At 41.3% G+C, this 27,407-nt stretch overlaps 1 protein-coding gene across 2 annotated transcripts in view; it reads left to right on the plus strand.

Moving 5' to 3' along the window:
* Positions 1 to 27,407, plus strand: part of EVA1A (eva-1 homolog A, regulator of programmed cell death) — a 203,721-nt gene that overhangs the window by 33,576 nt on the left and 142,738 nt on the right. For both annotated transcript variants that reach the window (XM_061460925.1, XM_061460926.1), the window contains exon 2: positions 22,203 to 22,417. In XM_061460925.1, coding sequence (XP_061316909.1) covers positions 22,203 to 22,417 — 215 coding nt within the window. The remainder of the gene's footprint in view (positions 1 to 22,202; positions 22,418 to 27,407) is intronic.

The following is a 27,407-nucleotide window of genomic DNA, read 5'->3' on the forward strand; positions in this document are numbered from 1 at the left end:
TTTTGTTGGACTTGAGAATTCAACTAGGAATTTATTTTTGCCCTGGCCATAAGGGCTTTACTAAGAAAGCAGTGCCTGGCACAGCTTTCCTGCAAAGTGTGGGGGGATAGTGAAAGACTGGATTTTGCTGGGTTACACCCCTAGCTCGTGTATTCTTCAAAACCTGCTTAACAGTTTTCAGTATCTAAGTGTTGGTCTTTGTGTCAATATGTATTCTTTGTTATACAGACTGTAAATGCAACTGCAGCAGAGCGGATTCAAAAATTATTAATATTGATGATGAGGTACTGGTACTCCCATACTGGGGGCAAAATAGGAACTGTAGGAGCACATAGTGACTGACAGATTTTAAGGGACAAAGGGTGCAAAGGGAGAGGGAAGTAATGTGTAAAACAGGAAATGAAAACTTCCAGGACACCACAACACAGTTCAGTGACTTGGCTGGAGCCTTAGAAACCCAGACTAGTGCTTTATCCATTAGAAAGTGGCCCATTCTTGGCACATTAATGTTTACATTTTTTTTTATTACTTCTTTTTTAAGGTTGCAGTCATCACATTTCACTTCACACCATATCATGCATACAGCTTTTATGTTGAGTGAGCTTGTTTCTCAGATGGAACTGGGATGATCTCTCTCGTGCTCTGGTGATCTCTTTGGTGACCGTGCTCTAGGGATCCTGTGCAGACCTTTGCACACAAGTGGTGTAGGTCAGTGTACATTTCTCCCTCATCCTCAAAATGTTCTTGCCTGGGAATGACCCAGGACTATTCCCTGCCCCTTGGATTCCTGCCTAGATGGCTGCATGGGGACATGCCTGGATGTTTGGGTATTTTTTCCCCACCTATGTTACACTCATTCAGGCAGTGTGTGGCCCTGTTGGCTGCAGGAAGTCTGTCTTCTTATTTCTGTCTCTGTAGCATGCTCTGGAGTTTGTTAGTAAAAGATATGACCAAAAGAAAGCCAAATAATTAGCTATCCCAGCCCTAATTCCCTGGGCAGAAGTTCACTTTCAGTAACTGAAACTGGCTTAATCCTAATCCCCTGCAAATCCCCTTTCCTAAAAGTCTTTGTGAGGCTCCCTTACTGGTGAGAGCTTCCAAAAAGACCAGTGCTGCTGTTAGGGTGAATTTTCCTAAAGCCTGTGGATGTTGTATCTGCAATGTGATGTAATACAAGGAGAGTGAATCCCTGAAGCCACAAAACCCCTTAACGTGTGGGTGGGGTTATTAATGTGCAAAACAAACTGGCAGAAGAGCTCTAGTGTTGCAGGCACAAGTCTTCTCCCCTCTGTTACTGATATAAGCCTCATTTCGTGCCTCTCACATAATCTGGCCATTTTCTGTGACAAGCCTTTCTCTAAAACAGCTCCCACTGCATTTCTACTTTGTTGACTGACAGTGGTGGGGATGAAGGAGTGCACTGGGATGTCTTGTCATTATTGCCTCATTTAGCCAGTGGAGAGAAATTGCCACAACTGATACATTTAGATCATAGAATCACAGCATGGTTTCAGTTGGAAGGGACTTTAAAGATCATCCAGTTCCAACCCCCTTGCAACAGGCAGGGACACCTTCCATTAGACCAGGTTGCTCAAAGCCCTGTCCAGCCTGGCTTTGAGCACTCCAGGGATGGAGCATTTACCACTTCTCTGAGCAACCTGTACCGGTGCCTCACCACCCTCACAGTAAAGAACTTCTTCCTTATACCTAACCTAAATCTCCCCTCTTTCAATTTGAACATATTACCTATTGTCCTATCACTACAAGTCCTCTGGTGTACTTGTAGTTCCCTCTTCAGTTATTGGAAGGATGCTTCTCTGTCATCACTTCCATCTGACGATCTGAGTGATGGGCTGCTCTTCTCTGTGTTGTCTGTGCAAGGAACCATAGCCTTACTGCACAGAGCAGCTCCTTGTGCTCTTAACTGTAAGATGACCCACTAGTTAGGGCACTGAGTTAGCCTATCTGAATTGTGATTCATGGGCTGCATGTCTCAAGCATATATAGGAATTAAAAAAGGTATAAATCTCAGTCATGAATCCTCCTTCATCTTCACAGGGAGAGATATTAGAGAAAAAATGAGATGTTGCTATCCTTTGCTTACAGTGGATAGTCAGTCTGTTCATTGCTGATGAAACTTACAGCTTTTTGTTTGTTTGGTTGATTTATTTTTTTTTTTTTCCAGACAAATAAGTCAGTTTCCCCTGTCTTCTTACATCCCTCCTTTATCTCTTAGATCTGATCTCTTTGCTGTTCTAGTTTTCATCCTGGGAAAGACCTGGGTGAAAGACTGCGCTGAGTAGTACACGTATTGCCTACTCTTCCTCTGTTGCCTTGTCTTCTCTGCCACTGGGATCAGGTGGGGCACACATAGCCCATGGCAAAAAGGATAATTATTTATCATGACAACTTGGGAGGTGAGCACCTTTCTTTCTTGAAATAGCTATGCTAACTCAAGGCACTAATGGACTAATTACTTTGTTCCCACTGTAACAAAGAACTCCTGGGAACTTGCAAGTCTCAACAATAAAACGAAGAGAGGATGATTTGGGGACATTTATGGTCTAATGCTAAGTGAAGCTGCCCTGTTTACCCCTATAGATTTAAAGAATAGTCTCTTTTACTTGCTTCCTTCATAAACCTTTAGACTGATTAGCTTGGATTACTTACCTTCTGAAAAATGAATAGACAAAGAGTTAGGAGATAAATGAACCTTGAATGTATATCTTGTCAGTGTTGCTGTTATTCTTTTCTTCTTTTTTTAAGATTGCAAACTGGATCCATCTCCTTTTCCCTATGCTTTGCTAATGAACTGTCAAGGGTCTGAGATCATCTTGCTGAATCTTCACAGAATCATAGTTAGGGTTGGAAAGGACCTTAAGATTATCTAGTTACAACCCCCCTGCCATGGGCAGAGACACCTCACACCAAACCATGTCACCTGAGACTGTCCAACCTGGCCTTGAACACTGCCAGGGATGAAGCATTCACAACTTCCCTGGGCAACCCATTCCAATGCCTCACCACCCTCACAGTTAAGAACTTCTTCTTTGCATCTAATCTAAACTTCCCCTGTTTAATTCTGAACCTGTTACCTATCATTTCATCCTTGCTTCGGGATTCCCCATGCCTTGTGACCATGTTGTTTGGTAATTGCTTTTCCTCCTTCATAAGCTACCCCTCACTCCAGCACATACAACTCAAAGGAGCAGGGACATAGTGGCTTGTCTGGAGTTGGGTCCTAGATCAGTGGCAGCATTTTAGGCATACTTTGGTGAGATTTAAAACAATCACAGCTCAGATCTGTAAAGCTGTTATTTGAACACTGAGAAGATGTTGTTTCTTACCTTTAGAGGGATTTACATCTGTCAAAGGTTTAAACAGCACCAAGGGAAGTAATCTGCTGTATTCCTATATGTAAAAGAATTGTCTGTGTTAGGCATGTATGTGGCCTGGGCGCACCCTGTGATCTGTGGAGGGAGCCAGGTACCTCAAGGCCAATTTGTATCTCAGGCTGTCTGAATTGCCCTGCTGGAGAGCCCCTCTGTCTTTATGGGTGGCAGAGGGATCATGGGGTAGTGGTAGTCCTACATAGCACAGTAAATTGGTGACATTAGGTAGGTGACCTTGAATGCATTTGCTATAGCCTAGCAAGGACTGCAGTGCTGTTTTTGGAGATGCTACATAATTGCCTTAAAAGTGCCTCTCCTTAATCTGAAGTGAGCATTGAATCCCAGACTGCAAACTATCTGGGGCACTGTCTGGTGCATTCCCCTGACTTGTTTGCAGAAGAGAAGGCAGTAGTCTCTAGGTGTGACATTGCTGCTTCCTCCCTTTGTTGCTGTTCACACAGGGGTACCAAATGTGGGCTGTGTTCAGAACCTGAACTAATCCAAATAGCTCAGCTGAGTGAAAAGAGAGGGACCCAGGTGATACTGGCTTTGGTATCCTTGAGGACTTTCTAGATTACTGTTTTTTGCTACTCTAGATAAATCTACCAGCCTTTACTCTTCTGCGAAGTGTGCTTTGGTAAGGGTTAGACTGCCCTAAAGTGAGGGAGTCCTGATGTTAGCTTTAATGAGGGAATTGACTTCAATGTACTGATGTGGAATCAAAGGCTTTTTGAGAGGACCCGTGTTTCTGAATATAATCCTCTGTGCTTCACCGCTCCAGAGACCCGCTTGTCTCAGGGACTTGAAGGGCTGCATAATGTCATGCTTAATTTTAGGAGCTGTCTAAGAAATGCCCTTCCCCAACCTCCAGGCGGAATGGAACTTACACCAGCCTCTCGTTGTGTCTGTGGGCCATTTACATTTTATGGTTAAGGGACAGGACAGCTCAGATCACAGTGCTTTTCAGAGAAAGGCGATAGTTCCACTATCAGCTGAGATTTAATACTTCCACAGCAGGCAAAGCCTGTCATATCAATTTGTTGGTCTGGCCCATTCCCAGGCAACACGCCATTCCCCAGTACAAAAGCACCTATTGTTGCCACTGAGCCAGTTCCAATGTAACATGCTATATCCCTCCTCCATCAAAGAAGTGCAAGGTGCAATATGAAATACAATTTTAAGGATTACAGATTAAGACTAATTCTCACCAGTTCAAGAGAGCAGGCTATGATGATTATGAAAGTCTTGTGAGCTGGCTGAAGATGAGAAGTAGATAGATATTACAAGTTTAATCCTCCAAATTATTGAAAACGCATTTAATGAAACATTCTGTCTTTTGGCAAGAGAAACTTTGATTTAAATTATTTGAGGGAAGAGAAGTAAAAGGAACAGGTCCCTGACTCACAAAATCATACCTGTCCTGTAGGTAACAGCTGTACTATGTGGCTATGCACTAGAAAATGAAACACTTTCCAGGGACACCAAGGGGCTGGAATTCAGTCACAGAATCATAGATGGATTTAGGGTAGAAGGGACTATTGGAGGTCTTCTAGTTCAAACCCCTGCTTAAAGTAAGGTGGATCTCAGTTGTGTTAGGGTGCTTGTGATGTGCCCAATTGAGCCTGATAATATCCTGAGTTCTACAGGCTCTATGGGCAACCTGTTCTAGGATTTAACCTCTCCGGTGGTGAAAACGGTGTCAAAATGCACATTCAAGGTTCATTTATCTCATAACTCTTTGTTCCTTTTTCAGGAGATAAGTCATCCAAGCTAATCTGGCTTTGGGTGTTGGACGCTCCTCAGGGAGCCAGCTCTCTTTTAGTGTCATTTTAATCATGTGGGTAACTGTTATTACTTGTTCAACATCTGTTGTCTTCAAGTAAATTTTTTGCTGTCTTTGCAAGATTACATTTGGTAGTTACTGGGGGGAAGACCACTGCTATTATCATGTTGCTGCTTTTGTCCCTCTGAAGCAGGTGCTTGAATGAGATATTTCCCCATCAGAAGCTCAGGGATCTGAAATATCAATACAGTTAAGACCACTCTGTGTTAAGAGGGGGAATTTTGTTAATGCCATTCATCTCTCTTTCCCTTAATTCCCATTGGTTCTGGTGGAAAAAAAGAGTCACTATTACTCTTTTCAATGATGGGTGTATTAGTTAAGCACTTCAAGCCTTTGGAAGGCTTGCTGTGTATCACCTACCTCCAGCATTCTTTGAGAAGAATGTGCTCTTTGATCTTCCCTTGTGTTTTTGGTTGAGAACAAGGTGAGGGATTGAGGGATTGGCATGACCATGAGAACCTCATGATAGCCACGTATCCTGCCTGCACATGAGGTATATGCTGAGACTGCAGAGAACTACTTGTACCTAAATATTAGTGATCCTGTCCTCCTCCCTCTCAACTGAAAAACATCTTGATACCCAGGCTAGGTCAAGCGTAAACAAAGTATAATTCTAAGGCAATGTTGTTAGGTCTGGTGTCTTGACATGAAGAAACAGATATAAAAATCCTTCTAACCAGCCCTTCTGCCTGGGTTTGGACAGGATGTGGAAAAACTTTTCAAATTACTGTTGATTTTGGAAATCCTGGATCAATGAGCTCAATGTATATGAGGGTGTGAGTAACAGATCAGACTCTTTTAGCCATTGGTCCCAGATGGATCTACTGAGCCTCCCATTTTTACCTTTTCTTGTGGGGAACAAGAAGTGCTGAGATGAATTATTTCAGTCTCATGAGGTCTTACAGTCACTAAGCTCTGGAAGCTGCTCTTTGGGATTGTTAGTTTGTTTTTGGCAGTTATTCTTTGCTGCCCTACTCTTTCCAGTCCTGAGGAAGGTTTCCATTGCACTTAGATGCTCTGTTTTTCTTTGGAGAATGATTCTGCTTGACCCCTATAACTTTAAAAACAATATGTAGGAGGCTTTTGGGGCTATTTCTTACTCCTTAGCCAAGATGTAACAGTTCTGTTGTTTCTCAGTGCAGGGAAAGTAATGTCTACACTGAAACCGTATCCAAGAAGTTTCTCTCCTTGGTAGGGTGCAGGCTGAGGAAACCCAAGCTTTGTGCCCTTGGTTTGTCCTCTGGGAGGGACAGTTCACAGAACCTGAGGCATTCTGCCAACTCCCCACTGTTGTTTTGATCCCCTGACCTTTCTCCTGGCTTACTCCCCTCCCACCCCAAGAGTGAGAGACAGTGAAGGGAAGATGGAGTTACGACTTACTGGACATTTGGCTGCTTCATCTTTTGTACATCACTTTGGCTGACAGGACTTTTTTGTTTGGTTTTGTTTGTTTTTTTTTGAAGACATACCTTGCATGCTAATCTCTGTGCATTAGCTGGTCACAGCATAAATGCTTGTCTGTTAATATAATGCCTTCCTGTGTGTCTTTCATCTCCATGCTCTCCAGCATTCTCCTGTTTCACTTTTCTCCCTCCTTTGTCTTTAACTCTGCTTAATACAATCCACCTCAGTACCACTGCTTCAGGCTACGGAAACAGGGAGAGATACTGTAAGCAGATTGATAGACCCTGTTAATAAGCATGCCACCCAATTCTGAAAGGTATGCTCTTTCTGCAAAGGGCAATCTCCATGTAACTTTGACAGACATGTTCCCTTCCGCTATTTCTTTATCTGCTAAGAGTACCCTACTGACTTTTCTGCTGTGCCAACATGTTACCTAATACACTACAGCTTATTTCCAGAGAATTCAACTATTATTATTTGTGCTTTTTTACCTTCTGATACCTTCTTTTTTACCTGTCAGAGTAGGCTTGAGAACAAAGCTCAGTACAAAGTAGGGCTGGGATTACTCTGTCCTAACTTCTTCTGAATCTACCATGCAAACTTCTGTATTTGAGATACTCATCCTTCATTCTCTGTATAGGCACTGCAGAGATGTAGGCACTTTAAACATCATCCAGGAGCAGCTAAACTAGCTTGAACCAAAAGGCCACCCACACTCTGGGCAACCTGTTCTAGTGTTTGATCACTCTCACTGCTCAGAAGCTTCTTAAATCAAGATTTGTGTGTGAGTACTTGATGGGGTTTTCTTCCATTCATTGATGCTATGGTGTTTTTAATCCATGTAAACATCTGAGACCTGCAGAAGGGCAGTGGCAGTAAGTGCCACAGCTCAGTTTCACAGAAGATAAGGAAATGCCTCCTTTTGTTTTCCTCATTTGATGCCCCTACACCAACATTTTTATTTTTATTTTTTTAATTGAAAGAAACACCACTTTCAGTGAGCGTTGAATTCCTTTTCCTCCCTCTCAGTTTCTGTGTGGTCTGCTGCACCTCTCGTATGTGCTCTTACAGGTAGAGGAAGACTAGTTACAACTTATCTTTCTCTTAGCTGTCTCTAAGTCCATTGCATGTGTGGAGGAAGATGGGAGGAGGACCCAGGAATGCAGACAGTCTTCTGGATGAGTCCTTGAATAGTTATACAGTGATAGCATGGTGGTTTCTGAATTGCCTTCTATTCCTTCTGAACAAGTCCTGTTTTGTTTCTTTTTTTCTTGGTTATTCGTAAATATTGATTTTTATATTTTCACAGAACTGTTACTACTCCAGAACCTCTGTCATGTGTTACTTTACATTTATTTACATTGACTTTTATCTGTGACTTATCTCACAGTCTCTCAGTATCAGGTAATCTTTCTGCTATTCACTCTGCAGCACTTCCAGTATGTGACACTTCAGTCCTGGGTTGACATATGCTTTAGAATAGGACATGACAGAAATGCCTGCTTCTGTTCGCTAGCTCTAAGGGGAGGCTGAACATGTCACTCACATATGAAGCCCTTTTGCTGGACAGCATGTGAAGATAGACTGGAAGGCTGGAGGCCCCACAACCTCTCTGGTCAACCCATTTGAGTGTTTGACCACCCTCACAGTTACATGTATATGTTTAAATGGAATTTCCTGTATTTGTGCCCATTGCCTTTTGTTCATCCACTGGATACCACTGAGAAGAGTGACTCTGCCGCCTTTACCCTCAACTGCTCCCCCACAGTTATTTGTACACATTGAAAAGATTCTCCTCAGCCTTCTCTTCTCCAGTCTAAACAGCCCTTTCAGCCTCTCCTCATGTGACACATACTCCAGTCCTTTGATCTTCTTTGTAGCCCTTCGCTGGACTTGCACCAGTATATCCATGTCTCTCTTTGTGCTGGGGAATCCAGAACTGGACATAACACTCCAGATAGTCTCACCAGTGCTGAGATGCAGGCTTACCTCTCCTCACCTACTGGTGGTACTCCTACCAATGGCTGCCTTTATTGTGAGGGTACATTACTGGCTTTTGGTCAACTTGGTGTCCACCAGGATACCCTAGTCCTTTTCTACAGAGCTGCTTTACAGCCTGTTGGTCCACAGCATGGTGCATATGGATACTCCTCCCTGTGAGCAGGACTTGGCATTTTCCCTTAGTTAAGATTAATGAGATTCGTATTTGCTCATTTCTGCAGATTATCAAGGTCCTTTTGAATGATGGACCTACCTTGTCTACCAACTGCTCCTTCTATTTCTGTATCACCTGCAAAATATACAGATGGCAAACACACGCTCAGACGTGTTCCTTAGTGTAACAGAAAAGCATAACATTAAACACAACAGCAGGATAACTGAGTGCAGTTCCATGTCCTGTCCCAAGCTAGGATAACGTAGGATGTAGTATTCATCAATCTAAGCTGTCTGAAGATTTAAAAAATTAATAATAAAAATAGAATCACCTTTTCTGTGGAGGAATGATGTTGTCTGGTTCCAATATGATGTTGGGATACAGCTGGGATATGCACTCAGATCCAGTGCTTCCAGGTCTTGCAGTTTAATCACAGCCTTTAGCTGTAATGCTCTCCATATATAAGCACAATTCTCACCGAGTTTGGCAGCAGCCAACCTTGAAACTATTTTGGCCTGTGATGTGTTTTGGTACATAATACAATAGGTAGGAGGAAAACATGTGCTGTGGATGTAGTTGGTGTTACAGCTGTGAGGCAAAGAGCCTTTCAAAGTGTTACTCTGCAAAAGAAATCCCCTTCTCTAGCCTATTAGTCAAAACAACTGCTCTGTGTCAAAGCAGCACAAATAGCTTTTAGCCAAAAGCCTTTTCTAACTGCTGTTATGCTGGGGCCATTCTGCTCTGCCTGATTGCTGTCCCTATACAAGCGGTTAGTGTAGTATGCGGCTTAATAAATTCCACTGTCAGATTTCTATTGTCTCTTTGTTCTTCGTTGCCAAGGAAGCCAAATATTATTTCTGTCCTTGAAAGAAGCTGCAAATATGAGGAACGGCCTCAGTAAGAGGTGGGGGAGAAAAGCAACCCTGCGTAAAAATACCTTTTGTGTTTTCTTTTATTACCTTTATAGAGATGATTGGGGTGATGTGGTGGAATGGGGCTGTCCTGCCTTTTCTCTGTTAGTCAGATGCCTTTATTATTATTATTATTATTATTAACTTATATTCCAGGCTAAGCAGTTCGCTGTCTTTGTGTATCCTTTCATCCTCTGTCATGTCCTGAAGTGCTACTAGGGTAAACTAATTTAGCCACTAATTTTTAAAGCCCTAACAAGAATATTACACATTCTGTGATCATATGATGTGATTCTTTGGGAAAAATAAAAGTAAGTTAAATTGGTGCGATATTTTGAGACAGGCAAGGCTTTTCACTTCAGAACCAGGAAGGTGTAGCTTATTAAATAAGCAGAAAGGAAGCTCCTGCATTAATGCTCTATCTTCAGCTGAAGGTACAGAGACTATCTTGGTTTTACTCACAAACTCTAATTTCCTGTCCATACCTCAAACGTCTTTTGCAGGAGCAGCATGTGGGAATTTGAGGTTAGTTAACTTCAGGCTAGTTGGGCAGCCTGACAGCTCAAACTGATGATGCTCAGGATGCCTGTCTTATGTTAAGATTGCTTATATCAAAAAATAAAACCACAATTTACCTCCAAAATCATTATTCCTGCTACCCTGACATTTATCGTTGCTTTATGTGGTCCAGTTACTGGTGAGTAGTAAATTCCCTCTTGGCTGAAGTCAATGGCTTAAACAGAAGATGCTGATCTTTCAGTTTTGCCTGGTTGTTGCATACGCAACACACTGCGTGTTCTGTTAAGGTGATACTTGAAGCTTGTAGCCAAGTAGACAGAGATAAGGCATACCAGAAATAGGGGAGACTCAGGCAAACCTACTTTTTCGTCTTTTATTTTTTCCTCTTTTTACATCCAGTTGGAGCTCACTTTTCTCCTGCGTAATTTTTATCCTTCACAGTACTTTTTGCAAGCAGGTATGACTTTGAGCTCAACCAAGTGGGAACATAAAGAGAGATCATTTACAAATAGATATTCTTGCTCAAAATCTTTCTTCTTTTTAGTATTTCAAGTCTGCTTTCTGTTTCTCCAGTTTCAAGTGACCTAGCCCCCATGATGCTTCCAGTTGATTCTTGCAGGCAGGATGAGCTCCTGAGACCACACTTCTAATTGACGAACAAGAAAGAGATTTATATATCTGTATGAAAAAATATATATGAAAATATATGTATAAGACTATCTATAAATACATATATAAAAGTATATTTTATATTTATATATAATATATACAGACATGTATATTTTAATATGTCTACCTGTTGTCTCCTTTTGTTTTCTCTTTTTAATTTCTTTCTTTTTCCTCTATTACTTCCTTTCACTGTTTAGCCTTTTCTATCTTGTCTCAGTCTCTCCTCATTTCCTTTCCTCTCTTGGGTTTCATAAAGCTGCCAAGGTCTGGCCAAAGCAGAGAAATATGCATTTCACAGGTGAAAGTCATGCAGAGGCAGCATCATAGTTCTTGTTGCAGGTCCTGGGGAAAAGGATGCAGGTTCATTCTGGAGCCGTGGCTTTCACTGAATTTGTCAAATCTACCGTGAATAAGTAAATAAAATATGGAATTGAAAGCAGAAGGAAGAAGTATATGTTAAAATTCCACTGTTGGAAACAAGCTTGTTGGAAACAAGGCCTAATTTTTGAATTTTCTTGGGAAGTGAGTTGTGAAAGAATTGCGCACAAGGTCTCTAGATTGGAGTGGAATGACAAGTGTGGATTCTCCACAGTGTCTCAGCAGAGCTCACATTGTATGTCTGTGAGCAGTATGTACCCCTTCCTGTAAGCGGCGAGGAGAAGCAGACAGGCCAACCCAATATGGGTGATAAGCAAACTTCTACTTTATTTGTGACGCAGTTCACACATATATAGGAGTGGTATTCAACCACTCCTCCTAGGCACACCAGTATTGGTTAGCCCCACACAGCTTCCTCCACATTCTCCTCCCATGTCTGGTTTCCAGTTACCTGTGGGGCCTGCCCCTTGCCTTGCTCGCACAGGCCTCTAAGGCTCCATTGCCTTGCTCTTAGAGCCATTCTGCAACACCTTCCACCACAGACAACAATTTGTCATTGTCCTAAATGTTTCCTGCTTCTTCAGTGGAAAAATTTCTAAGATGCAAAGCCAATCCAGAGTGATTTGACCTACTTGAGCAGGAAAATTGCCTATCCCCTGCCCTTATGACACAATGTCAAATGAGGAGGCCTTGAATTTCACAGTTTGCAATAAAAAAAAATTCTAATAGAAATGACCGTGGCAGAGTTGAAATCGGTGAGAGTGACTACAGCCTGATTGGAAGTTTTTTCTGTAGGATAACTCTTCACTGCTAAGATGGTATTTATACATTTAAGTCACACTGCATCATTTCATGCAAGGTAACAGGATTTCGGATTTGCTCTCTGGAGTAACAGGAATTGTTCAGCAATGTGACCTGCCAGTTGAAATCTACTTTTTTCAGAGATGTAGGGCTCTCTAAGAGCCCCAGAGCTGGCTCCTGGCACTGTGTGCAAAGCGCTCCCATCTACTTGTGATGGCTTTAGCAGCAGCTCCCATAGGGTTATGCACTTTTGCCTTCACTCCTGCCATTTGCCCTGGTCTAAACAAAGCTGCCATCTCTCTGTACTCATAGTCTTGTCAGAAGAAGTTATCCTGAATGGGCAGAAACCTGTTTATTTAGTGTTGGTGTTTCTTAGCCCTTGTCAGATTGTCATGGCTTAGTTCTTGATTTTCTTAAAGAATTGGTCAGTGTGGATGAAGTCTTGTCTGTCACTTGTGTGGTCAAACAACTGTTTTCTTTGTTCCATGTCATAGTGTGATATGCTGTGCAAAAGCTTTCTTTCAGTTTAGGTGGTAATAGAATACTTCCTGTTGCTCCTAGTAAAGCTGTATGCAAAGGCCAGGTTGCCTTTAGGCACTTCTGCTATAGCTCTGCAGACACACATAGTTATAGCAAGACTGATATATATTTCCCTTGCTGCCTGTTTCTAATACAGAAACAAACCCTTCCCCCTATGTTTGCAATGATGGAAGTCTGTGTTTTGATCAAATTGGACAGTACCCAACCTTTTCTGTTGGTTGGTGCTCTGTTTCTTACTGTCACACTGCATGGGGACATAAAGGTGCTCTCACAGACCTTACCAGAGACCTGATGCACAGCAGCTGCTTTCATGACAGATGCTGAGTATCTCCTATTTTTAGACAACATTTGGAACTGAATCTTCTTAGGTATGTGGTGATCTTGTAAACCCTGTGCTTTCACAATACTAGAAGCAAAAACAAAAGGTACATTCTCTGGGAATGAGGGTGCATCAGAAGACTGCTGTCAGGCACTGTGCTCACCAGCATTGACTCCTCTGTGGGTGATATGGCTAAGGAGGGCCCAAGAAGAAATTTGATGGAGATAAAGGGGTGCCTTGCAGAGACTTGTAAGCTGTTGCTTCTCTGGGTGTGGATAGAGTGGGACAATGATTGCAGATTGACTGCACAAGTCATGGAAGTGCAAATTCTATGCTGTGCTGTGCTATGTTGTGCTATTCTATTCTATATTTTGGGTTAAGTGGTCTAAGATGTTGATCACTGTAAAATCTTCTTGGCCTCTTGAATAAGTAGTAAGACATTCAGTGAGCTCAGAGCTTGTGCTGAGGGAAGTGGATGGATCCAGCTCCTGACTCCTTTTGCTGTTACAGAAGAATATTATGTTGTTAAATCACTTTAGCAGCACATGAATAAGTTGGTCCCTGGCCCTTAAGAAATGGCACGAATTTGATATCAGCAATTTTAGTGACTGGTGCAGAAAAGCTGTCAGTCTCTTGCCACAAAACCCACTAATTCTTGTAGGAAAGGTTGAGCATCAGCATCCCCTGGGAGCAGGCTGTGTGGGGACAGATCTTGTCTGAGCTCCTGAACTTCTCTGCAGGCAGAACTGACTAGGGCTGCAGGAAGGCACCAAGCTTTGGGATTTCTTTTTTCTTAGCTAGGGTGTTTCCATTTGCATATAGATTTGTAATGATGTTGATTTCCAAGGGAAAATTTGTTTTCCATACGAATTGCTACAGAAAAGGGTGGGATCAAAAGGACTTTATTGTGGAACTGAAAGTCAGAATAAACACCAGTGAAGTTTGTCTCTATGAGGAAGTTTACCAGCAAAGGTGGCTTGGTAGTTCTGCAAGTGTGTCCCCATGTGACTACATTTACTATGGAAAATTATATGAGCATCATTATGGCAGCCTAATTATAATCACTGTAGTTTTTCTGTAAAAATCTCTTGTATATAAGCCACCTAGAGAAAACTGTCTTTTCAGTATAATAAACCTGTTATAACTTAATTTAGAAGAGCTACATGACCCCTGGTGGTGTGAGCTCTTTATCACTACCTAGAATGCAATAGCAAGGCCATAGTGATTTGTTTGTGTGATGACTGTGTTTGGAAAGTACTTGGTTGACAGCCAAGGAGGGAAAGCCAATTGAAGCTGCTCAGGAAGTATCACCCATGTAGTTCCTTCAGCTATAAAGTGATGACCTTAACCCTTACTGCAGCTGTATCACTAGAATAAAATACTGCCTAGCTTGTCTATAGTGCATGGAATTCATCTTTTTGGGCTGTCTATAGTGCATGGAATTCATGGGCTGTAAGTAGTATACACTGAATCACTCCTAACATTATACCTCTCATTTTATGAGTACTGAACCCCATAAAGCTTCTCAAGGTGACCTGGTAATTATCTTTAGGTTATGCTAGACGATATATATTATAAATATGATTGTGCTATGTGCAATGTGCTTTTATATAATTGACACATAATGTGTACTAATGCATGCGAAGTTATACTTTTTGCAATTAGACTTTAATATTTATAATGCTGTAACACCAACATATTAATTATATAATGTATTAATATTTATAATGCTATAATACTATTTTAACAAAGTGTTCTAAAAATTTTAGTGCTGCAAAAAATTAACTCTACAGTTACAGTGGGGTTCAGGCTTCTCCTGTAACTTAAACTAGGGAAAATACTCTGCAAAGTTAGGTGCTTGTCGTTTCTGGTTTTTTAACACGTGTGTATGTTTGTCTGCATATAATATATTCACACATGTACACACATAAATGGAATTTTTAGTGGGAAGTGTTAGGAATTGCTAGATCAGGTAGCCTGATAAAGGCAAGGCCGTGAACACTCTGTGTTCCCAGGTGCAGGCAACAGTTATGCTGAACAGCTATTGCCAGTAGAGATATGTGTGTCTCAGGCCACTCGGATCAACACAGGTAGAAACAGCATTCATGCAAACACAACAGCACCAGCAACCTCATCCTATTCCTCTTTCTGGTTGATCAGGATGAAAACACGCTAGGAGAAAATATGCATGCATACATATGATGTGGATCCCCCCCAGTAACTGGCCTTAGATGGTCCATGTAATAGCTTGTTCATGGGTCTGGTCCACTCTACTCCAGTCACCTCACACAGATGTGTGCATGCAGGCATGTCTCTCAGTTGTCTTCCCGTAACTGGCCTGGGCCTTCTGGTCTCTCCTCTAGCAAACTCGCAGGTTGTCTGGTCTCTCCAGTATTTGACCTAGACCTGTGGCCACTTTCACACCTGGCTCCCAAAGCTCTTATTCTACACGCCAGCTGGTCCAGCTTGACAGTCACTAGTGATCAGAGACAGATGCATAATATGTATGTCTCACCTCACTTGCTCTGTTTGCTAGCCAGACACATGCATGGACCTGCGGTCTGACTCTGGTTGCTGTCACTGAGACCCCATACATCCTCATACAAACAGATCAACGGAAGAGGCTTTGATCTGAAATAAAGGAGCAGGAATAAGCAGCTGGAGAGAGGGTTGCAAATTGGTGAAATCCTGGGCAGCTCCTTCCAGCCCAATTCTCTGTACTGTCAAATTCCTTTAGACATTGTGGCTGCCTGCAACCATACAGCTAGTAAAGCAAGAGTTTTTTTAAAAAGTCCTTGTATCCAGAGGAATTGAGTGGTCAGCCCCTAGAGTTGCAGATCACGATACTGGTACAGGATTATAAGAGAAACTCTGACAAACTGGAGGGAGTCCAGTGGAGGGCTAGTAGGATAGTTTGGGGTTAGAGCACATGCCATAGGAGGAGAAGCTGGAGAAGAAGAGATTAAGGGGTATCCAGATGCTTCCTGAAAATGGTCATACATAAACCAAAGCAAGGTTCCTCTCAGGTGCAAAATAAAAAGTCAAGAGGCAACAGACATGAGTTGTAACAGGGGAAATTCTGAGCACTTATTTGGAAAAAAAAGTGCTTTAATCAGAAGGGTAGTGAAGCATGTCAGAGAATTCCTGTCCTTGCAGTACTTGCTCAAGGCTGAACAAGGCGCTGAGCAGCTTGATCTCACTTTTATATTGGCCCTACTCTGAGCAGCAGTTTGTGCTAGATCACCTGTAGGAGGCTCTTCCAGGCTAAATTTACTCTCATCTAGAAAGACAATTTTTTAAACTCTATTCATTTGCCTTTTCAAATTGTAAAAGACCAGAAAAAAAACCCAAACAATCTTCATAGCCATAAAGGTTTTAAAAACTTGTTTTAGAAAAAAGTAAGTTCTCAAGAAATCATAGATTTATGGGTCATTCAAAGAACATCATGTTGAAATAGCAGACAATATTGTATTGGATTAGAATTGGATTTTTAGAGTGATTCTTTAAAGTTCTAGGGCCAAAATACTTGCAGTTGGACTTGCTTATTAAATTCCCCAGAGCTATAGCAGCAGGCTGTGGAAGGGCTGTAGTGGTTTATTGAATTCTATAGGAGTTTACAGTTAGTAAATTTAAGGGAATGATTAACAGTAATCCTCACTAGTATCTGACCTACATTCAAGTCTGCAGAATTTAAAACCATCACATTTTTATTCCTGTCACCTCTAGCCTTCACCAATCTAATTTCCACTCCCTTCTCATCCTTACACTAGCCCATTATGAAATACTACCATTCAGGTTTTACAAAATGTTACCTTGTTTAGCCTTGAAATGCTGGCACTCAGCTGCAGTTCTAAATTCACTCTTGTTTTAAAGCTATTTTGCTAAGGTAACACTGGATACTGTTCAGAGCTGCAACTGCAGTACATAAGATCAGACAGTGGGCAAGGAATTGTTGAATTAAAATAAGAATATTTTCCTAAGTATGCTTACAAGATGTTCAAGTTTATTCAGTGTTGTGTGGTATCTGAAAGGTGAAAGGGTTGGGGAGTAGCTGAAGTGAAAGCAAATCTCTCTGTGGAAGGTTTGTAACAGCAAGTTTTAACCTCCGGTATTAGTAACAATGCAAAACAAACCCCACTTGTCCGTACTAGGCTGCTCTGTGATTTGAGCGAGCTGCTTTTACTACTGCAACCACAGGATTATCAGTAATGCCTGGTATGAAATGCATTCATTGAGTTACTTGCTCTGGCTTTGAGCCTTGCCTGGGATCACATTTCAGCCCTGTTGGCCTGTCCTCGTGGCCTGTTATTCTATTCCACTGGCTTAGCACTGTTTCTGTGAGATATTATGAGTATCAGTGTTCTGCATATAAAGAATAAGCTGAAATTCTCCACTCCACAACCTATCTGAAAACCAGTGTGGTACAGGGGTAGTCTGAGCTCCAGAAAAAGTATCTGATTAAGGAGTCTCCTGAAAGAAAGTTCTGTTTCACATTTAGAATCTTAAAACGTCTGCAAGGAAGGTGAGGAAACTAGGAGAATAGAACAGTAAATACTGGCACCACCAAAAAAAAAAACCAACCCAGGATTAAAAATAAAAGAATCTGTGTCAGCCAGGAGCAGGACAATGTTTTATTCACTAGCACAGTCAATTGCACTGACTGTGTGCGTTTCAGAAAATGGAAATCACTTGTTTCTAAATATAATGTTCATTATTCAATATGTTGGTTTTTTTTGTTATACGTATATACTACTATAAGTGTAACTGCAAAAGCTCAGAATTGGATATTTTAAGAAGACGGTACTATAGCTTAGATATAACTTGATGCAGATATCAGTGAAGCTCTGGCTTGAATTATGTGTAGTAGTTCATTAACTGTTAAAATCATTTGAATTTCCTTGTAATTTATTAGAAGTTTCAGATCATACCAAACTGTACAAAGAGTTAGTTTTGTTGTGATTGTCTCTGTTCCTTCAGCACACACCCACAGAGATGTTTCCTGGTGAAAGATGAAATTAAAATTCCTCTGATAACTGATGAGTTGGTGTGTTGCTATGGCCCTTGTGAATCAAAAGTAGAACTATATTGAGTGGAAGCAGAAGAGGACTTACTGCTTTTAGATAACCATGGTTAAAAAGGATGTATGAATGTGTGTTTGCATACTCTACTACCCTGCATTTGGAGGTGATGGATGGAAGCTCTTATGTCATCTGTGCTTTTGTGAAGCAACTCTATTAGTCGCTTTGATTTGAAAAAGGCAGGGCTGTTGCTCTATGACAGTAAGTAAAGAATTATGATTAGATTTACAGTACCTGTAAAATGATGATATTCTGTATGAAACTGTTATTTTTCTCTAATCTGTATGTGTGTTAAGGGTTAGAGCTGGCTGTTGGATGAGAACCGAGCAACAGTTCCCTGGAGAGGTAATGGTGAAAATGGTTCTTGGGAACTGACATTGCTGGATGGGATAGAGTTACATTCATCATTAAGTGTTTTATATGGCAAAGAGTGAAGTTAATTGCTGATGACTGACAGGAGTCGAAATCTGGACTTTGGAAAAATAAATTGCAAGTGGTGTGTGAAAGGCAAATGTCTCTCTTGTTAGAGGGAAACTGACCTATTGTTTTTGTGATCTACTTCTTTTGGTTAGTCTGTCTTTGGAGTGTAAATCCCTGCTTTGGTAGTGACACTGGTCTCTTGAATCGGAGTTGTTTAGCACTTGATTCCTATACATTGATTTAATTTAGGAGTGTGGATGTCCACCAGCAAAGATTCCATGTCCTCAACACAATCCTTGAAAGAAGAGAAGTGCTAAACTCAAAAGATTTTGACATTATTTTTGTTATCCCAGATTTTCAGAATGTATAGCATTTGGAAAAGTTGGGGTGGCTTAATGCTTTAAATTTATTTTATGCTTTTACCAGACTTTCAAATGAAATATACATTTTTGAAGAAATGCTCAAACTGCTACCTGCTCTAGCATTTTCTTTGCTACACAGGCTAATAAGTGAGCCACTAAAAAATTTCCTGATAAAATCATGAGAATTTATGTCACTTCCGCTTTGGATGAGCTATAACAAAATAGGGTAAATTTGACTGTAGCAGTACAGCTGGAATGTTTTCCTCAAATAATTGGTTCCTTTCAGGTCCTGGATATGAAAATGGTGATATCACATCCCAGAATTTGAGGGTGAAAAAAGGAGAGGCAAATGTCTTTGGCCATCTTTAAAACCAACCTACCTTACGTTTGTTTTGACTGGGTACTTGTAAGACTGTAGCTTATATCCCATAATGCAGAGACATACACTTGATGGGGAATGGTAACATATTTGATAATATGTTTATTATCTCAGTTTCTTGACTTATATTCTGTGGTTTATGAATAACTGATTGGTGATCTGCTGTATCATTTTCCTAAACTAAAATAGTTTCCAAAAGAGATTTATTTGTGCTTGCCAGGAAGGAGTCTAAGAGTTCTGTAAGCTATACCTTGTGTCCTTATGGAGGGCTTCTTACCTTGGTATACAAGTGCCATTGAAGTCCTCAAACACCTGGCATTTGCTACATGTTTATGCATTTAATTCAGTAAAGAGCATCCCAGTAATATCCTCCCTGGCACCATGTAGTGGTACAAAATGTCACTGGAGACTTGTTATCAAAAATTCAGCAAGGATGCTGAAAACAATTCAGGTTTTGGGTAAGAACCATGAATCAATGGGTAACAAAATGCCAACGCTTGCAAAAGAACTAGCAATGAATGTAATGCAAATTTGGAACACTTAAAGGGGAAAAAAAGTGCAGTAATTCTCTACAGCTGCTTCCTTTTGCTCTTTGAAGATCATCATGTCAACCCTGATCATGTCCATGCTTAATCCAGTATCTTCTCTCTGACAGCGGCCAGTGCCAGATGTTTCAGATACTGTGCTTCGTTTATTATTAGCCAGAAACCATCAAAGTGTTCAATCCCTTCAATATCTTGAGCTTGAATGAACTTCAGTTATTTTAAGATTGCTGATAGAAGATGAGAGGAAGGAGTTGTTTCAACAAGTGATCTGCACTAATTGCAAGGGTTGAAGTCTTCCCTGATCCTGAATTGGTAATGTGAAAGGCATGTTCCAGGATGGTGGTTCTGACAGAATAATTGAATATCCAGAGAGTCCAGTAGAGTCTTGACTTCGTCTTGGTTGTATTTCTCTGGCTCCTTAATAGGTCAGCCTCAGGGAAAAGTCCTAATGCTGGAGTAACAGCATGGAAATTAGGGTTTAATATTTTGTGTTATATTCTGATTTTGCTTGCAGTTTGCTTGTCCTGATGCGCATCTTGTATGATTGCCCTACTTTCCATGGAAAAGGGCTGATCTGACTGCAGGACTAGGTGGACAGCATCACACAGAGCATGTATTTTACTGACTGGGAAAAGAGTTGCACTCCAGTACTTCATTTTATTCCCAAAGTGCTTTCTTGAACAAGTGAGATAAAAGAACTAAATTAAATAGTGCTATTCCATGATCTGATGCATCCTTGTCACTCTAATTACTGGGGCTGTGTCTCAGCCTTTTTCTTATGAGCAAATGCAGCCCTGGGGACTTGGAAATTACTATGTTGATTTGAGTAAGTATCTATTTGGCACACACCTTGAGGCACTGTAGCAACAGAACTGTTAAATAAGAACTAAAATTTAGAGGAATCAGAGGATCCAGCCCTCATAGTGCAGCTTGAATTCTGAAGCTAAATTAGTGTGTGTTAGTTATCTCTGAGAACAATAATTACAGGTGTTTTGGGCATCTTGACCTTTGTCTTTCTCACAAGTCTTGAGCTACGTTTCAGTGTTGGTATGGAAACAGAACTATTCCCCTTCAAAGTTCTGGATGTAAGTGTTCTATTTTGGAGAGTAAAAGGAAGTTGCTGGATATGGCCTTAGAGACAGAGAAAAGGCCAGGGAGTGTTTAACTTAGTGGAGTAAGTATACCCTATACATATATCTACAAGGATAGCTAGAGATGATTCTGAGAAAGCCATGTGAATTCTTTCAAACCACATGAATTGTGCTTCCCTGTGTCCGTTATCATGTCTTGGAAGATAGGATGATGAATGTGAGGAAGCAGTGCACCTTGCAGTAATGAAGGGTAATTGTATACCAAGCTGGCACCTCAATATAGCAAAGATGTTGAGATCCAGAAAAATCCCTTTGGCTGCCAAGAAGGCAAAAGTACTGGACCATACAATAAATAAGAGTCCGAGGGAGCTGCTCTGTTCATATAGGAGAAGTAAAGAATAAGGAGGGTGGGATCTAATTACTGTTTTACACTACCTAAAGGTATGGAGGAAATGGAACCAGTCTTTTATCTGAAATGTACAATGGAAGAACCAGGGGGAACAAAAAAAAAAAAGTCATAACATGGTAAATTCCAATTGCATGTAAAGAAAAAATTTTCATTGTAAAAATTGTTAAGCATTGGCACAGGTTACTCAGACAGGTTGTGGAGACCCTATCCTTAGAGATATTCAGAACCGGTCAAGGCCTTGGGACACCTGGTCTAAGTAGGCCCAGCTTTGAGCAGGTCAGACCAGGTTGCTCAAAGCTTTATCTGGTGAGGTCTTGAAAACCTCCCAGGATGTAGGTTGCACAACTTTTCTGGGCAACCTGCTCTATTGCTTGACTACCCTCACAATGAAAAAGTGATATCCATATATCTGGTCTCAAACTCTCTTATCTTGTGCCTGTTACCTCTCATTCTCCCACCATACACCACTGTGAAGAGTGTGGCTCCATCTCCTTACAGATCCTGGCAGGCTGCTATTAGTTTTCCACAAAGCTGTCTCTTCCGCAGGCTGAACAAGCCATTTCTTACAGGACAAGTGCTCCAGCTCCCAGCCATCTTGGTGGCCCTCTGTTAAAGTAACTCCAGATTATGGAAGTCTATCTTGTATTGGGGGTCCAAAAATTGCATGCAGTGTCTAAATGATGAGTCTGGCTCAGCTGCATTTCCTGTAAACTTGATAGATATGCTGATGGAAATAAATGGTATGACTGGACTAAATGTTTGGAGCATCTAACTGTTGCCTCCACCAAGTATGGCTGAAGGTCATACCATCAAGCCTCCACCCCTGGCATGTTATTGTCTTTTTCCTTTCTGCTTGTGTGAGTTGAATAATAAAATCTGTGTCCCTTATTGCTTGTAAATTGTGTGTTTCTTAGACTGCAGTGGTGTAAATCACCTAAGTATTAACTTCCTTTCACTAATGATAGTTTTTTTTTGTCATTTTTGCAGGTTACATATCACAAGTACTAAAGAATTACACTGACCATGCCTGCGATGGAGAATATGTCTCTCTGAGATGTCCTCACAGAACTACCATCAGCATCCAGTCTTCTTTTTATGGCCGAATTATACCAAGTCATCAGATGTGTCCTTCTCGCTATCCCCACTCCTATGCAACTTTAATTAAAGAAGATGTTGCCTGTTCGGTTGGCACTTCCCTTCAGGTAACTGCATTAAACTGAATTTGTTCATCTGGGACTTCAACTTTTGTTGGCCTGGCAGCGGCTCTCCATGCTGATGCTGCATAGAACTCTATTAAGGAGCACTACCCAGCATGGCAGCACTGGCACCTCACACAGCTTAGTGAATAATTCATCTTGGTAGTTTAGACAGGACTGAATTAGATTTTGCTGCTGAATCTCTCAACTTTCCTGTTACTCTGGTCAGTGACAGTTCAAGAATGTGATTGAAACAGAATTACTCTGCAAGACCACAGTGTGTTTGACTGGATTTGATGGTAGTTTTTAGTTTTCCTTCCCAATGCTTAGCTTTTTCAACACATTCAGAAGTTGCTGTCATTTTTTTTTACTTCAGAGCTGATCCTATTTCAAGAGACTTTTGGTAACTTGAAACCTAGAGAGAATCCTGGGCTTTACTTCTGACTCATTTGGCTCTTAGGCCACTGTAAGTGATCATACATCACTTAAGCTTGTAATGTCCCAAGCACTGGTAGTTAATCAGCTCTGTCCATTTATGTAGGGGATGTTGACTACACGTACCCTCCCAAGAGAATATGTGACGTCAGCAAATCAAAGGATTATTTGTAAGGTGCCAGTGTTACTCAGCTGTCAGCAGGAACAAATAGAATCAGAAACATGAGTAGGCTGATGCTGTTGTGATGAATGGGTTCTGCTGCTGGATGTTGAAGTAAGCCCAAGACTTTCCAAGTGCAGTATTTGGGACTGAAAACTTTTGGGCAAAGATCTTAAACATCTAGTCTGTTTATGGCTATGAATCAATAATAACTCATAATAAAAATTTATAGCAGAACTAGATTAATGCACCTACTGGGTGTATCATAATTTATTTCATAACTTGGCTAAAGGCCAGAGTTTCCTACATCACTTCTCTTGCATCAAATGTTTTTAAGAGGCATTTACAACGTATTTTAAAGTTGATACGAGTGCTTTGCCTTCCTAATGTCAGTGGTAAGTTCTCAAGAAATTGCACAGGGTTGGTGTTTGCTGTAGTGTAACCCTTAAGCTGACAGGTTTGCAGTTACCTTCATAACACTCCACTGCACAGCAAATGACTGAGATGTAGTGTGGGAGGATGCGGTCCTTAACAGTGGAAGGTTTTCCCAGATATGATAATGAAAGTTCGTAATACAACAGACAGGAGCCAGTTGTTTTGTTTAAGGTGGGGGAACATGGACTGAAAACTTTGGCAGAGGCTAACCTTCCCTACTTTCCTCTGTTGATTTACTGCAAAATTTACTAGAAATACTTTGTTTCCCAGCATGATTGATAGCTATGTGCATACCTTTGACCCTTGTGGGTAAGTGGCCCACTTAAGACATCTGGAAGAACTTGAGAGCAGGGGGGATGTAACCTTTGGCTTTCCCTGCCATGGTTTTATGTGCAGGAGGGATTTCAAAGAAATCCTTACCTGCTTGGCTTAACTCCTTGTGTTGTCAGAGCTGTTCCCATTAGCTTTGCCTCCAGCACTTACAGTACTTGTAACTACAGTTCCCCTATCTATCAGAGTAAGAACTGTGTTCTCTGTAGGTAGTCTTGCAGCAGATCTCTTGTACAGTATGTTTGTTACATGACTGAGACTGGAATACTCCTGTTCACCCATTTTGGGGATGCAGATGTGCTAAGGAAGTAGCTGACATTTTCTGTTCTGCCACAGATTTCTTGGGGGACCTTGGGAAAGTTCCCGAGTCTCTTTGGAGGAGATCCACAGTCCCTCTTTGGTCCTCCCAAATGTGGCTTTGATACCTCAGTGTGCTGTGCTTGGCCAGGGTGGGGTGAGTCCAAATGCCAGAGATGAATCTTGTCTTCTTTCTCAATCCTTGAGGGTGTGAGGCCTCTCTGAAGGGTAATCCAGAAACTCCACAAGCTGAAAGGCAAGCTGCCTGCAGCTTGCTGACAGGAAATACATGTATGTAGGAAACTTGAAAAGTTATAGACAGTGTGTAGTTTTGTGTTTTTTTTAAACTCTCCTATATGGCTGCTATAGGCAGGACCAATTGTGTGTATATTCTGACTGCAATTTAAGAGTCAGCCAAACCAAACCCTTCAAAATTAAATTTATAAAATTACTGTGTCTAATCAACCCCATGACTGTATAAATTTGCTTGCTTCTCTGGAGAGTGGCCGGGAGGGAGGGAGTGTAAGGGGGAGTTTATTAATACTATTCCCTGCAAACTCTACCTGTGGGTAAAAGTTCATTCCCATTTAGAAGCTCTGTCCCCTGCAAATTGATAGTTTAGACATTATTTCTATGTTAAAAATGGAAAAGGGTTGATTACACTGAGACAACTACTATAAACCACCCTTGTGTGGTTGGCTGCCAGGATCCCTTGCTTTAGTCACTTGTTTTTGTTTGAAATGAAATGCAGACCACTTGTGAGAGCATGTCGAAGACATTAAGGCAGTGGCCCCAAACTACACATTTCTGTTAGTCTAACACTGCAATGTCAGATTCAGTGGGAGATTTCCAAATGTACAAAGAATTTGGACGTTCATACCGGGATTTTAGTTTCAATGTGGCTGGTCTCTTGTTAACTTTTTGATCAAGTCACATGAATATGGACAGATGAGAACAACAAACTAAAGTTGTCTTGAAAGCTGGACATTATTTCCTTTTTAAACAGGTCCCCTTGCTCCCCTCACTCCACTCAGTTTAACAGGGGGCCCAGAGTTAGCCCAAGTCACATGAGATACATGTCAGGAAGGAAGGAGAGTTGGAACATCCTTGAGATATCTTGAAGATGGAAGTGTAGAAAAATCCTACTCATTGTTTAATAGCAGAAGCTAATTTGGGACACTAGTGTTGTTAACTAGTGCTCTGGTCTTGTATTGGCTCTTTTTTACTTTCTTTGTGGAGTCCTGCAGAGAGTATTCCTGGCTGTGAAGTAATGGACAGCAATGTCCTTGTTCCAGACAGGAGGGATGGTTGGGGAGAGAGAAGAGGAACATCTGGAGCTTTGGTTGCTCTGGTAAAAGGGACCCATAGAGTGCACTGTCCTGCTTGGCAGAAGTTTGTGAGGAGGAGCCTCATGGTGGAACTATCTCTTATCTTGCTTTCGGGTCAGGAAGAGCAAATGCCAGGACCAAAATCTGTTAATCTTTTACCCAGAAAAGTAAATCCTTGAGTATTAAAGGTCATTTAGGTGTATTGAAGTCATGACACTGAAAATGGTTGGCAGTATGTAAGAGGGTGTTTATCCACACTGAATAATTTCTGCAGAGAAATGAGCTGTATTCCCACTAGAAAGTCTCTGGGTGCTGAAGAGCAGAACCGCATCAGCATCGTCCTGTGTGTTGGTGTCTTTGTGATGACCTGTATCTCCCACATACCTTTATCTCTTTGGAGAAATAGTGCAGGTGCAGTTGGTCTGAGCTTGCAACGTAACAATTTTGAGAACTTGGAGATTTTTTTAGGTGTGTGCATTTTGTTTTGCAGTGGAACTTTGCTCTGTCCCATGTCAACCAAATAGGGTTGGTCAACCTTGGTCAAGTCTATTTTTAACCCACCCAATGTCTGATTTTTACTGTAAGAGTGTGGAGAATAAGCTAACTTACATTGCTGCGCAGCAGAGGGTAACATAGGAACACCTGAAGACACCTTTTACCTCAAGGGTATCTGCTGGGGACCATTGTCATCTGCTTTAGCCTTTCCTTTGTGCCATGGTTCTCTCACCTGCCACACTACTGAATACTTTTGCACTTCCATGAAAAATATAAGGAAAGTGGGAACAAGGAAGCATCTGGGGAAATAAGGAAACTGATAAACTGATACATCAGCAGTGTATGTTTATTCAGATGAATACATAAATGCTGGCACAGAGGACAAAGGAGAACAAGGAGCGTTAACAATTCTGCATTGCCTAATGATAAGTGCCTCCTGATAAGTGAATCCATTTATTAAGAAACCTAGCCACTTCTAGCCAAGCTTAGAATGCTCAGGCTGTGCCTGTGAAAATACATGGAGGCATGTTTATCTGAGGGAAGCTGCTCAGCTGAAGAGGACTTTGGGAGTAGCTTTCTTACAAAGCTTCCCACAGCTGTTCATTCCTGGATCAGTATTCCTGATGTCACCTCTTTTCAGTAACAAACCACTCAAGGTCTATATGGAATAAAGTTTAATTGATGGTCTAAAATTATAGCTTATTACCAGAAAACTAGATTACACTGGAATACCTGCAATATTCTCATTTTGGTAAATTGCCAGAAAAGTAAAATCACAGCTTATTTGGAAGAAAAACAGAAAGTCCTGGAGCAAAGCTTAGTTAGGAGAATAAAAAGCCCTGGAAAGAATCCATTGGTTTCTGCTCCCACATATTTATCAAAGACATTGTAGGATAATTTCTGTCTTCATGTATACATGCACAAAAATGAGCAGGAAACTGCACTTCAGAGGAAAATGTTTTACCGTGTGACTTGTGTCCCCAAGAGGAGTGGTGCTTAGGAAGGTGCTGTGGAGCCAGTCATGCCTGTCCTTAAAAAGATTAGTTAGTTTGGAGAGGGAGCATAGGCATTGGCTGTGGCCTGGGTTTCTTTTAACACTCTCCAGGACAACCAATCCTTGGTGACAAGAATCACTAGCTCTGCTGATGTAGTATTTCCTTTTGTCCTTTAAGTGAGATACAGGACACCTTTGCTGCCCCACTGTCACTCTAGCAGCATGTAAGGCACCAGTACAAAAGGGAGCGGATCCCTTGCATGCTAACCACAGGATTCCCTGAGCCCCTCTTCTCCCATTTTTGTTTGCACCTACCAGGAAGGTTTCTGAGACAGAAAGCAAAGGGGAGCTGACCTTTTTGGTGGTGGAAGTATGAGATAAACTGCCCACTAGCTGTGTGACTCTCAAAGCATAGGCCAGTTGTTGATCACAAAATGAGGGAGCTGCAAAGTATGTGTGTGTTTGTTACCATTTCTGAAAAGGGTTTTGTTTTCCCCAGGAATTCTGGATTAGCAGTATGGC

The sequence above is a fragment of the Pezoporus flaviventris genome, unplaced genomic scaffold (genome assembly GCF_033815535.1).
Source record: "Pezoporus flaviventris isolate CSIRO_AGI_PZ_B2104156 unplaced genomic scaffold, CSIRO_AGI_Pfla_v1 ptg000031l, whole genome shotgun sequence".
Classification (NCBI taxonomy): Eukaryota; Metazoa; Chordata; class Aves; order Psittaciformes; family Psittacidae; genus Pezoporus; species Pezoporus flaviventris.